This window comes from Phytophthora infestans, genomic scaffold (assembly GCF_000142945.1).
Source record: "Phytophthora infestans T30-4 supercont1.21 genomic scaffold, whole genome shotgun sequence".
Lineage (NCBI taxonomy): Eukaryota > Oomycota > Peronosporomycetes > Peronosporales > Peronosporaceae > Phytophthora > Phytophthora infestans.
This window is the reverse complement of record NW_003303738.1, coordinates 329,606-343,034: the sequence shown is the minus strand read 5'-3', so window position 1 is coordinate 343,034 and position 13,429 is coordinate 329,606. Positions and strand designations below refer to the sequence as shown.

Here is a 13,429-nt window from a genome sequence, read left to right as displayed (position 1 = left end):
GTCGGATACCGATAAAAAATGCCTTTCTTCACTTTGGCGTTTGCCCAAGTAGCGGACTATGACTTTTTCAGGTATTCTGGTATAAATGGTAATTTATATCGATAATTCAAAAACACTGGACTTAATCATTCGAAATACCTGGAACTGAGTAAACCTACACCTATTTCTATGTCTGGGTAGCCTGGATTCTAACACCAGCCTACTTAAAGTTAAGCTAAACTTTAACATACAAATCCATACATTTTTACCTATTCGCTACGAACAACTATCAGCAGATAATATCTATAAATTATTTATATTATTAAAAGCCTGTTCCTATGCTTATTTATCGTTCATTAATATTATTAATAGCCTGTTCCTGTAAAATCAACCAGCATCGTGCTTATTCTTCATTGCACTAAAGTAAATCTCTTGCCAATTTACTTTTAGTTGCTAAACCCAAACCAACGAAAAACACTGGGTGGGTGGGGGTGGGTGGAGCTCATGAAAAACCCTTTGCCCAAAAAACTTTATTCGGTTTTCGAATCCGATCCCCATGGCTGGGCTTCAGGAACTGCTACCTTCCTGGCTGGTAGATCACCACGTTGGGGAAGCTCCGACGCCTCCCGAGCGCATCCGGTTGAATGATTGGGACGATGGATTCACCCCCTCGGGTTGCAATGGACGTCCGGGTAAACTTGTGCGCGACTTCCCTCGAGACCATCCGGGGGCTTTTGCTGTCGTTGATGGGGCGGTGAGTGAGCGCACGGCCGATCTGTTGTATGCCAGTGCAGTTAAGGCAACAGTGTGGGGCGTGTACGTTCCTGTCAGTGAGCTGCAGCTAGAGACTTCGGAGCTAGAGCGAGACGAGTCGGAGGACCCTGCGGCCTACCGCCACGCGCTGGCTCGTCGAACAGTGCAGGAGTTTCTGATGGGGAAAGATGCAGGGCAATGTATCACAAAGAGCGACTGGGGGCGTACGCATGGAGTAGCAGTCTGGGTCATTGCGTCGGACTGCAACGATGAGACGGAATATCACTTGGACTATGCCGAGCAAGTCCGATACGAGACCAATGTGATATTCCCGCCCATTTACGGCGCCACGCTGCACGTTAGTCCGCTGCATAACGAAGTGACCGATGAGGCACCTGGATGTCAAGGACGCGCGACGAACTCATTCGAAGGAGGAGGGTTCCACGCAAACTTGACGGGGCTTTCGCACTACGATAAGTACGGCTACAAGACGCGCAAGCGGCCGCATCGACTGACTACCGACGAATTAGAAACACTTAGTAAAAGCGAGCCGGGATGGAAGCACGTAGCATACAGATATCGTCGCGGAATCCTGTGCGACGGTGAGTTCCCTCACTTTAGTGGACGAGTGCGCACACTTCCGTCATCCCCGGATCTTCCAGTCAAGCGCGTGATAGTTGGGTTTAATCTGTTTCCGAGTGAGATCGGCACGTGCGTGGCCAAATTTCCAGAACACAGTGGCGCCTTTAACCGCTACGTAAAGCTCTCGCAGGCAGCTGTGAAGCAGACGAAGCTGCTGTCAACTACGAGCAACAAAGGTGGCTGGACGCTGGAGAGTGTGCGGGCGAACCCGAAACAGGCGGCGTTTCTAAAGCTACTAGCGCGCAAAGTGCGCGAGAACCAGGAGAAAACAGCAGCGTCGTCCACAGCCAAAGACTAAGTCTGTGTAAAGACCGCCTGGTTATTTCTAACCGACTTTACTTGATCGGAAGCCTAAGTTACCGACTGCAGAGTGCTAGTTGTGGCGGAAGAATTTGAGACTGACCCAATTGGCGTAGCAGGCCAGGATGGTCACGGGGATCGTGAGAGGCACCAAGTAGCAATAGTATACGTCTCTCTCCACAGCCAGTAGCACACTCGAACTATGTGTGTCTTGATCTGAACTGGGAGCTGTGGTGTCCAACTCTTGAGGTGTGGTAGAAGCACTATCGGGGAGCAGCAGGAACAACTTGGAGAAGACCATAACATACCTGTCAGGAACAGCATTAGTTTCTGTCCTTCAGAAAACAATGGCAAAAGAATCTAACTGCAAACTTACATCGATACAATGAAGGCCATTGCCGCCATCAGCACGATCACATAGCCCCAGACGTGGCTCGTGGAGCCGGCGCGTCGTGCTGCCGCCATCTCCTGTGTTAATGATGTGTGTATGTGGTGTGCCTTACCTAATTAGTACCTGGCGTTGATTATTTAGATATATTCCAAGGTTCTACGTTCTAATGTGTGCGCGCGAATCTCCTGCATCAGATCGAAGAGCTCTGTCAAGTGGACGGTAGCAGTCAGTCAGTAGATTCCGCGTTCAGTGGGCGTGCGCTAACAACAGCCTCGCAGTTTTATGGTAATGGAAGTGCTGGCTGTACTGAATTGATCTATGTCTGTGTAAGCGCTGGCTCCACGACTTACCTGACCCACCCACCACAAGCATAGTTGCCGGCTGTGTCGTCGGCTACGGCGTTAACTGCTGATGCAACGGAAGGATGGATCGAGCTGGGGCAAGGAAAGAAAATGAACTTGGCTACAAATTTGGCGGTCACTATCTCCGGTAACAGTAGTCAGTTAAAAACGGAGTTTTTTAAAGTTAGTATCGTCAAAGCTATTCACGAAAACATTGCAATACAGTATGGCACAGTGATGCTTCGTGGCAAACTGCGTTAACGGTGTCGAATGTTAGCGTACAGGATCGGCTTACAGGTATGGCGTAAAAAATATGTTTTGGCGCGACTGCGAACAGAGGTTTGGAACAGCCTAAAAAACAGGACATGTACTGATTGATATATCGTTCACCATGATATCTAGTCCACAGAACTACGAAACGTCGGCCCGGCCCGCCGAATCGGCGGCCGATGCATTCCGTTAGGTTTTCAGCAGTGCTGTCAGCACAGCAAATAGTGATTATGACGTTTGGCTCAAACGCATCTTGCGCCGCTGCATTCCGTTGGGTTTCTTTAGACTGACACAGCACAGAATGATTCATGACGTATCTTGCGCCGGTGTGACGCACATCTCGCTTCAGACGGCGCTACCGACTTCAAACGTCCGATACAGTTCCAAGTGCTAAGATAGCACTTCAAATTGGAATTCAATGTATCTGCAGCCGGCAGCTCACCACAGGCTGCTTGCGAAGACTCAGGAGTCTGAATCGTAGGTGCTACCCCGGGTAGCCTACCCGAAGAACGCGTTGGCTTTGTCGTCGGCACCAAGTCCGGCCCAAAATTACTGCATTTGATTTTTTGCGCTGAATGGACACTCTTAAACTCAGGTCGCACGAGGACGGCACCCCGACCAAAGAAGTGCGTTCTACGACGTGCTTCGTGGTAATATACCATTACCCCCGTTTCATTGCAGTTGTCGCCGCCCAAGCAGCTCCGCTTCTATGTGATGCGATAGTATTGTATCACTGATACAGTACAAGCACGAATTTCCCGGCTGGCTGACGAAGATGTTTCGGCGTGTTGCACCCGGCTGTGAACCGGTTGTTAACGCTTGTCGAGCGACAACTGTAAATGTACGAAGTAGCCGAAAATCCGACCCGTCTATTTCTGGCTAAATCAGTACATTTTGCCCAGTGAGCGCTAGACCCACCGAAGCGAAGCGTAGGTCGGGGGCGCGGCGCGTAGCGCGGAGTACATGTACAAAAAAGGAGGTTATATCTATACCGGAGCCACCGAAGCGAAGCGAAGGTCGGTGACTAGGGAGCGCTCTAGCGTAGCGATGTATTAATAAATGTACCGGTATAGTGCTCAGTACATGTGCACGGCTCCGTCGGAAGGACAATTCGAACGTGACGCAAGGTGGATACAATTGCAGATGTGACACCGTTCTCCTTGCACCGACTCGGTTTCTGGACAGAAGTAGCGGCGCGTCTGCGCTCCCGCGGCAACAGTCCTCTTCGCTTGGACTTCTCTGGAGAACCCAAGCTTGTGTTACATGTACTAGAATTTACATGTACAGTCGCTTCGTAATCCAACGTGACTTTGTAATCCTGCAGCACGTTGAGGGGTTTCACGAATACAGCAACTCTACAAGCAAAAATATACTTCTATATATATTTGAAGGTGGATTCACGACAGCAGAATCGGGACGTTCCGACGTACTGGTGTACGAATATATTCAAGTAGCATCACCTTCCAACGGATCACCATGAACGAGATCGTGACTTCTCATTTCAAAGTGCCACAATCGAACAGGATATTGGCCACTTCCGGTCACTTCAGCCGAAGTGGCTTGTTTCGTTTGTCAGAACGGCTGCTTGAGTGTCGTGATACAAGGAGCAACAGTAAGACAAGGCAAGGAAAATCATCTACAAGGTGGCATCCTCAACGTACCAGTTTCATGCTCACCCGCAGTTGAAAACTGTTGCCGTTCGTTTCTCTGCTCATTTGTTTTTTGTATTCATGTACCGTGCCCTGTTGACTTTTTCTATTTCCTAGACGACCGCCGAACCCAAGCTCACTTTGCGATTGTCGGTCTGCCAACGAAAAACAAGTCCGACCGATAAATGGCAATCGACAGAAGTCGCAAGCGAACGCGCCTCGCCATGGTGGTGGTGCGCTCACCCACAGGTCAAAATATCGGCGAGACTTTGCGCGAAAACCAGCGCCGCGTCCAGATGGAAAGCCAGACGGGTGAGACTCGCCAGGTCGTGGTCATGGCGTCGCCTGAGGAAGTCCGCTCTGCCCAGGCAGCGAGACGCACTGCCACGCCTCCTCAAACGAGGGCTTCGTTCGCGACGGAGACCCAGCGGCGGCTGATCGCATATGCGCATCGAGCGCGACACGTCCTGTCACACCGCTCCGTGGTGGACCATTTGAGCCGCACTCGTCGAATCGAGATGTTGAGCGAGATTCAACGTCTCGCAGAGGAGATACAGTCGTTGCAAGAGCAGATCGAGGTGACGACGCGCAGTGTGGAGGGCATGGAGCGACTCCCCTTCCACCTGGAGCGCCTGACGCACGACTTCCTGCCTCGGAGTCCGAGCGACGCAGTGCGCGTTGTGCGTGATCAATCAGATGTGCAAGAGACGGAAGCGTCTACTGCTTTGTCGGACGACGAGTCAAAGCATTGATAACAGACTCGCGAGTGTGTATTTTATTGGTCGTGCTTACATTATTTCATTGAAATCTTCGATTGTGATCGCAAAAAAAACACGAACATACTAAAAGCCTCGATTCATCGATAGCGACTGGCATGGACACTCTCCCGCGTCGCCCTCAACAAAAAAATGTGGATTCGGGTACAAGGAAAAAGTGTCAAGAACCATCTCACTGCACATGATTCCGTGCAGTTATATCGACACCACAAAAGCTTAACTCTGCTACGTATTTGGAGCAATTGGTTTCTTCTCTTCTAATCTGTCACTTGAAGTGTAATTGCCTGCCAGCTCTAATTTACCTTGATCGCCCATTTTGCATGCTACTTAATAATGTGGTTGGCATCGACACTAAAGAAAAGGTGATGATTATATAAGCTCCATTGGGTGGAGAGCTTGTGCTAACGGCCTGTAACTTGATATTCATACAATATCTTCGAGGTTTATACCGTGGTCTCACGTGGTACTCAGATTGACATTAAAACCCCAATGGGGTCACCACGCTCACGCTCAACGCAATACGAATATGGTCTAAGTAGTTTGAGCGAACGTTATCTGATAGCAGCACCCCTAATGAAATGATTTCGCAGCTACCGTATTGTTCTGTTTCGTGAAGAACGAGGCCAAAGAGGCGGTCCAACTCACCACTGATGGACAGGAACTCCGACTCGGAGTTCTTTCATCGGAGTCCGAGGGAGAAACTCTCCTACTTCGTGCTAGTGCGCAGCGAGCCCGCAGATGATGAAGCTTCAGTGAGACCGGCTGTCGACTGATAGCTTCACAACACTCATTGAGCGTGGTGAGCAACAAAATGGACTAGTTCGTGAGCTGGAGACTTAAATCCAACTTTGCTTGGGTCCTGGAACGAGATAATTCAATTAAACGCTGTTTGAACAACGAGAAATCCACTTGTTGAAATACTGATGGGACGTATCGAGTGGCTATCTGGAGAATCGAGATACCACTAACCAATTTCAGTAACATGGGCCGCTGTTGAATTCGTTCGGGAACCGGGTCACCTCAGCAACGAGCAAACAAGTCGTGGTACGACGCACCGGGCGCGCGAACAACAACGACCAAATGGCGACAAGAAAAACAAAATTGACTCTCGAAGTAGACAACTTTGGCCAACAGAGTTCGGTGAAGAGAGGATAGCTGGGTACACCCTCGAGTTAATGTGCATTTGTACCCGGAGCTCTCTTCACTGTTATCTCGCGTGCACTTTCCCGCTTCGCATCAAGCTTCCATTTCAGCGTTATCTTCGGTCCGAAGACTTCGGACACGTAGACTTGCATTCACGATAAAAATTGTAGCTCTTCGTCCGGGGCAGACAGTACTGGAGAGCGGCACGCCATAAATCATGATCCACTCTAGTGGGATTTCGACACCGTCGAAGTTCGACGGTGTCGACTCGAACCGACAGACGTTAGAGTGGGTGTTTGGACATCAGTCTCGAGACATGAGCAGCTCCTTTAAGTGTCCGAATCGCATCAACGGAGTTTTTTCCGCAGTGTTGCTCCTTCCATTGCGTCAGATGCGTTCCCCCAAGAGCTGGTACATACTAACAGCTTTTATAATCGCTCATTATGACCAACAAAGACCCAAAACGTGTCGAGCATCTGACAGGATTAGTCAACGAGCAGAAAACGCTAAAAAAAAAAGTACTGCTCCAGCGTGGCTAGTGTCTCCGTCGTAATAAGCAGATAATACGCGCGATCCCGTCACCACTTTAATAAAGGCCCCACACCAACTAGAAGACGGGTTCTACAACGCTAGCCCGTAATTTCCTACTTAAATATAGCCAATAATTACCTTTGGCACCGATGCTTCAGCTGATAAGTCCGTCCTCAGCTCTTGACCGTTTTGGCAAAACAATGCATGACCTTGAGCGCGTAGGTCACTGCAACGCCATTTGTTCCAAGAACGCCTGGCGTGCTAGACCCCAAAAAAAATAAGCTGCATCTCGCGCAGCTTATAATCTTCTGCCCACTAACTTACCACAGGTATTACCTCGACGCGGGCTAATTCCAAGGTCTGCGTTGTTTCAACGGCGTTGGATCATTTCGGGGTGAAACGTAAGGTAACAAAGTAACTTAGGTTTGGTAGGCTTCTGCGTCCATCAGACCGAGTCGGTGCAACAAAACCCGCGTCACAACCCCCCTCCCCGCTTCGAAGTAGTTGGTGACAGTGTGTCCGATATTGAATCACGTGAACCACGAGCGATAAATCTTAAGGAGACCTCGCGAGCTACGTACGTCATCTTACTCATAAGCGTTCGCGACAATTTGGCCTCAGTTGTTCACCTCCTGTGTGTGTCTCCTGTGTAAGCTGGTGAGCTGCACGTGTCTCAAACGACCGAGGAGTTCCAACAGATTTCGATTCATGGAGTCCAAAACTTTAATCTCGCCATCGAGTTCATACCAATCTCGAACAAGCGTCTGTCTGGCGTACGAAGCACAGCGAGCTGGTTGACTACAACTCTCGTTTGCGAGTGGATTAAAGTCAGATTTCCCTTCACGAGTGTTCGTTGCACCGTAACGCCTCACCGATAAAACGTTCCCGCTGCCGAAGAATCCTGATGGTGGAAAATCGCTGCCTTCCGACGAGATTGGAGCCAATTTGAGCATCGAACCTGTTGTTATGGTTAATATTGCTGACATGTTCAAGTGCTTTGCCTTTTGCCAGCTACTTGTAGCGCCGTAATCGATGGATTAACTGCCGTAGCGGTCGGTCGAGCTGAAGCAGTTCTAATGAACGTCGACGTGTCTTCAGGTCCAAGTATAGTTAGCGTGCTCCTAATGCGTGAAGGCTCATCATCATGAAATTCACGACATGTTGCATCGTGTTTATCGAACTCGGCAGTTTCTCGTTGATTTCAAAGTCAAAATACCCGTGATTCCTCAAATTTTGCAGTGCTATAGCAGAAGCTGCACAATTTTCCAAGGTTCAAGTTGGATTTGAGAGTCTGGTACTTCAGAGTAACATGGTATGTCGATGTGTCGTCGAGCTTGTATCAGTCACTAACAGCGTCTGCGTCCCAACCCAGAACACCAATCAAGCAATTTAGCGCAAGTCTTGTTTGCTGGCGGCATCGCAACTGCACGTACACAGCGAGCGGGTCGCTTTCTAACTGTTTCGACCAATTATCACATCGGATGACACCAGTTCGTATATTTTTGCGCATCTTCTTTTCACGTCGTAATTGAAGCCGATTCTGTTCTCAAGAAGATCGATGAGCCCAAGTGAAAGTTCCAGAAACAGTGCCATACAGTTTCAATGCATTCGTAGGGAAGTGCTAGCTTCGAGACTCCCATGTCGTCTACTTACCTGTTAGCACTCATGAACATCTCAATCTCGAGTGGATCTTTTGAGTCGCGATAGATGAGATAGCATTACGCTGAATGCTGTTGGAGTTGATGAGTCTTCAGCTCTTTGTCTGTCCCGGCAATGACTTCGAGTCGATGCAAACTAGACTGACGTGTGACGCATGTATGGCTTTCGACAACAAAAACGTAATATCGATGTGCGGGCTACAAGTGGACCTCCCTCTCAAGAACAGTATGGTGAATCGACAACAGATCTTGCTGTGACCACCAGACTAGGGATTTTTTGCGTGGAATTTATATTCTAACCGCTTGGCCTTTTTAGCCTTACCTAGAAGCAACTTTGCTCAGCCATGGCGCTAGCTGTTTATCGCAAAATGCGAATCCCCAGGACTATTGTGCTATTCGCAGCTTTCCTATCTGTTATTGATCCTGTTTCAGGGGTGGGTGATGAAACAACCGCGTGCTCAAGGATTTAACGTCTATAAACTATTTGAGTGAAATCGGCAAGTGCATGATACTGACAATAACATGGTGCAAATGCCTGTTTTTACCGGAAATACTCATCGTGCTGAGCGTGCCGTGCTGGCAAGTGTTTGTAAGAATGTGAGTGCCATGAGAAATTTGACGATTTTATATGCTTTACTACACACCCAGTGAGACGAGTATCAACCAATTAAAACGCAATGTTTTTTCTCACGATATGATAGTTATTCGCCAAAAAAATTGAAAAAAAAAAACAATCTGCGCGTACGTTTTTTGCAAGACAGTATTTAGTAATTAACCCAGAATACCCTTTACTCGAGTTAGAAGTCGCTTGGAGCCGGAATAATGCTGGAACTTGCTGGAAATTTAGAAGACTGGACGGTACCTGGGCTTGGTATCAACACGATGGAACCAAGTGCGACCTACTCCAGTGTCGAAAGCGCCATGGCCGACTCACCAAGGTCGGCCGAACATTCGTCCATGGAACAAGCCCACGCGGTGTGGCTCGCAGCTGGTGCCACAGGAGACATACTGGCCATGAAGCATCTTCAATCGTAACATCCTCAATGGCTTGACCTCGACATGGTCAGTGCTTCGTTATTTGTTCTGTTAAAATGTTTACTGGTAGCATGTTAGGCTCATTCTAAGTGTCCAAACTTGAATTACAAGTGTCAACTGACACGAGATGATTTTTAACCGTTTCGGTGTATCGTTGTTGAAGCTTGTCGCGTCAGACTCGACCGTATCCTCTCCGCAAATTCGCTTTTGCAGCTGGGAGTACTTCCACTTGCCGACGATCGGAGCGTCAGCGCTGCTCACAGCGGCATGGGATGGCTGTGCCGAGATAATTGAATTCCTCTTGGAAGCAGGACAAGATCCGGATACTTTTGACAGCGGAGGACTCACAGCCATGATGGTCGCGATCTTACGCTTCAATGTCGTGGTTATGCGCTGCGTCTTTCGTAATGGAGAGGCAATCCGTCGGAACTTAGTCGTTGATGTACGTGATTAATTACGAATTTGTTTTTGACCGGACGGATCTTGGTCGTACCGTGTCGTAGTGGCTAAAAGAGGAAAATCAATTGTTGCAGCACATTCTTGCAGTTGTCGAGTTGCTGCTGCGCTTTGGCGCCACCGTGAATGCACGTAACCAGGTGCGTGATCAGTGAAATATGTCTGGTACATGCTGTAGGCTGATCCAATTTTGACAGGAAGGATCCACTGCGTTGCATTATGCTGGGAATGGCGACGCTCTCGTCGTTGCAAAGTATTTACTCGAAAACGGGGCGGACATCGACGCACAAGATCAGGTAACGATCACGTAACCTCCGTTGGACGAGCCTTAAACTAACGGTCTGTAACCTGGTTTTACGTGACTCTCAAAGTTCGGGAAAACGCCTCTGCATCATAGCATCCGAGAAGGTAGTCTCCTTGTGGTCTATTTGTTGGTCTCACGTGGCGCTCAAATCGACATAAAAGACGTCGATTGGGTCACACCGTTGATGCTCGCGATACAGCAATGTAGTATGAATATGCTCCAAATCCTCCTGAATGAACATCATCTGGTAGTAACACCACAGCGAAAACATTTCGCAGCCAGCGTGCTGTTTAGTGCCGTGGAGAGCGAGGTCGAAGAGGCGGTCCGTCTCATTATCGAGGAGGAATACTCTTTGGTGATGGTCAGGAACTCCGAGGACGAGACACCACTACATCGTGCCATTGTGAGACGAAACCCGCAGATAATGGAGCTTTTAATGAGGCAGAATCTTGATGATGATATGTTAACAGCACTCACCAAACATGGTGACTCACCTGTCCACTATGCAGCTCGATTTGGAACAATTCACGAGCTGGAAACTTTACTCCTACCTTTGGTAACTTTGTTCGGAGACTTGCAAGCACTGGAAATTGAGATTAATCCACTTAACGCAACAAACAAGGAGGGCTTCACTTGTTTGTATCTTGCTGGAACGTGTCGTGTCAATTCAAGCCGTGAAGAGGGAGACGCAATCCTACCGCTTCTTCTTCGCCACGGAGCACGATTATTTCGTCCCGAGCTCGTTGTGATTCCTCTGGGAACAGGGTCGTCAGAGCAAATAATTTTTCATGACCAAGTGCGTCGAGGGATGGCGGCTTGGATACGTGAAGCGAGTGACCGTAACAACGAGATCACGACCGATGACGGAGATGCTAACGGATTTGACATGCGAACCAGCAATATCTTGCTTACAGAATTGTGTGTGGAGTGGATAGCCTGCGTTTTATCCGTATCGCCGCATTCATCCACTGCAGTCAACGAGCGCCATCACAGTTGGCCAGTGTGCTACAAGTCGTAATTTCAACCGGTTACGCGCTTGAATTCGTTCCGTTGCTGGTTGAACTGCCACTGGCTCGCTCTGGTATGGCTGCCGTACTTCGTCGTCTAGAAAGGCTCTCACGATTTCCTCGCCCTCACGTTCTGCTGCACCAACTTCACGTCGAGATGTCGGAAGCTCACGTGGAACTCACAGAGAATTGAGCTGCCATCTCCGCGCTATCTTCCGATTTGTTGAAAGATAGCTATTCTGTACCAGTGAAGAGTGCACTAGTCTGCGCACCGTAAAGCATAGTCGAACAGGACGGGTGTTGAATACCAATCTCGAGACTCTTAAAGGCCGGCAGACCCTTCGATCATGTGGGCAACCTTTTCGCAGTCGAACCATTCAACGGAGTACCTTCCAAGGTATATTAACTTCTGATGCTCAGTCGGTCGTCTTCGTACATGTACAACAGTATTTTACTAGGTTGGCAGAGGAGACGCACCAGCATGTCAATAACAGCCACATTAATAGCGTTGGAAGACTTTGCCCGTAAGAATAAGAAAGCTGAGCAACACGATCCGAACATGTGTGTCGACGGCGGGCAATGCTAATGAGCACGACGCAATTAACCACGATCGATACCTAAGTATAAATAACCATTTACAAAACCCATCCTCCGTGAATCTCCCACAAATAAAAAAATCACTTGAAGTACATGTTTTCATGCGCGACATGCCCCTAAGAACGCCAACGCACGACGCTTCAAAACGATTACATTGGCAATTGCGAACACTCGGCGCACGTCATTGCTAACTAACCTGACGAGTGGTATGAGTGGTATGGTTAGTTTACCTAAAACTTGCCGTTGGAATTTACTTGAGGGTGAATTGTACTGTGGAGATACAAGTGGTACACACCACGACCCGGGTTTCTGGCTTTGCATTTGCCGACATTAATACATACAAGTATTGATCGGGTCGTAGTTTATGGATCTATATTTTTTGACCGATGTGGGGTGGGTTTTAATTTAGAGAAGACAATTCGAAAGAAAACAGTAGATTGAAGACGTGAGTGGGGCTCGCTTTTTGCTGCAGCCACAACCGAAACGCCACCTTCTGAGTAATTGGACTGAAGCCCGATGCCAGTTTCGCGACCCTGTGATGGCAACTCTCGCTTCGTTGTCCGTAGTGATGTCCATATTTGCAGAACCTAAATACGACGGTACTTGTAAAGTTCTGACCCACGAGGATGTAATTTTGATTACTTATTCTCTCGAATTTATAATCCAGGCGTTTTTTGTTATGCTAATCATTTCGACCCAAAACTACTTTAATTTCTTTATACTCGGATCCCAAACTAAGGGTTTTCTGCTTAAAACTTTAAAATAGATTGACTCCCATCACCTTGATACACCTGTTATATAGACTCTACATTGGATTGTCGTATCCGTTCTCTCTAAACCTGCATGACGTGTCATTTCAGATTGTATCAGAAACAACATTTTTACTATAATCAAGTAGCTTGGTGATGTGTATTTTATGCGCCAGTGGCGCTGTGCGGCCAAAGCGTAGCATGATCGTAAATTACGACTACAGTAATCGAAGTAATTTAGTCCCGCGAAAATTTATCCAAACAGACTTCAGCGTACACTAAGCGCAGATGGTGCGGCTGCGGAGCAGGCGCATTAGATGCCTATACCCTTTTTGTCATTATAATACTGCATTGAACTTGAAGTGCAAAGACGTGAAGGAGGCAGTAGTCAGGAGCAATCTGGCGTCACAATGTGCGCACCGTAAAAGAATGGCGTACGAAGGACAGAGTGAGCTGGGACAGCACGTTCAACGATTCAAGGACGAGGGGGCGCTGTATCTGGGTGTGAACCCACTGGTGACGGCAACAGGCTGCGCAACTGTTTGCCATGAGGTAGAGTGAGCGGCGAGCGCGGTTCAAGACCGCAGTAGCTTCGGAATTTGCGCAGTGAGCAAGAGGAAAGTAGCGAGGCTGAAGTTCGCGTGTGTTGACAAAATACAAGACGTAGTGCGAACAGTTGATAGTGGCGTCGAATGAGACCACTCATAAGTGTGAGAAGCGTGTGGTGACGGAAGTGCAATCAAAGTCAAAGGAGTGTGTAGTTTGGTGGGGTCGAGTGCCAAGTTACGGTCTCGACGCAAGTGCTGAAGGACAGTAAGTTAGGATGTACATGGACTTGTTGCAACAGG

The 13,429-nt window shown here is 48.4% G+C and overlaps 2 protein-coding genes across 2 annotated transcripts; one reads left to right on the top strand and one right to left on the bottom strand.

Moving 5' to 3' along the window:
* Positions 1-535: 535 nt before the first annotated feature.
* Positions 536-1,672, top strand: PITG_11822 (uncharacterized protein; the record flags this gene model as incomplete). Its single annotated transcript, XM_002901267.1, has 3 exons — positions 536-805; positions 857-1,094; positions 1,140-1,672. 3 exons carry the CDS (start codon positions 536-538, stop codon positions 1,670-1,672), a joined length of 1,041 nt encoding a protein of 346 aa, XP_002901313.1.
* A 415-nt stretch (positions 1,673-2,087) lies between these two features.
* Positions 2,088-2,799, bottom strand: PITG_11821 (uncharacterized protein; the record flags this gene model as incomplete). Its single annotated transcript, XM_002901266.1, has 3 exons — positions 2,088-2,142; positions 2,416-2,527; positions 2,778-2,799. The coding sequence occupies 3 exons, from the start codon at positions 2,797-2,799 to the stop codon at positions 2,088-2,090; spliced, it is 189 nt and encodes a 62-aa protein (XP_002901312.1).
* Between the last annotated feature and the right edge of the window lie 10,630 nt (positions 2,800-13,429).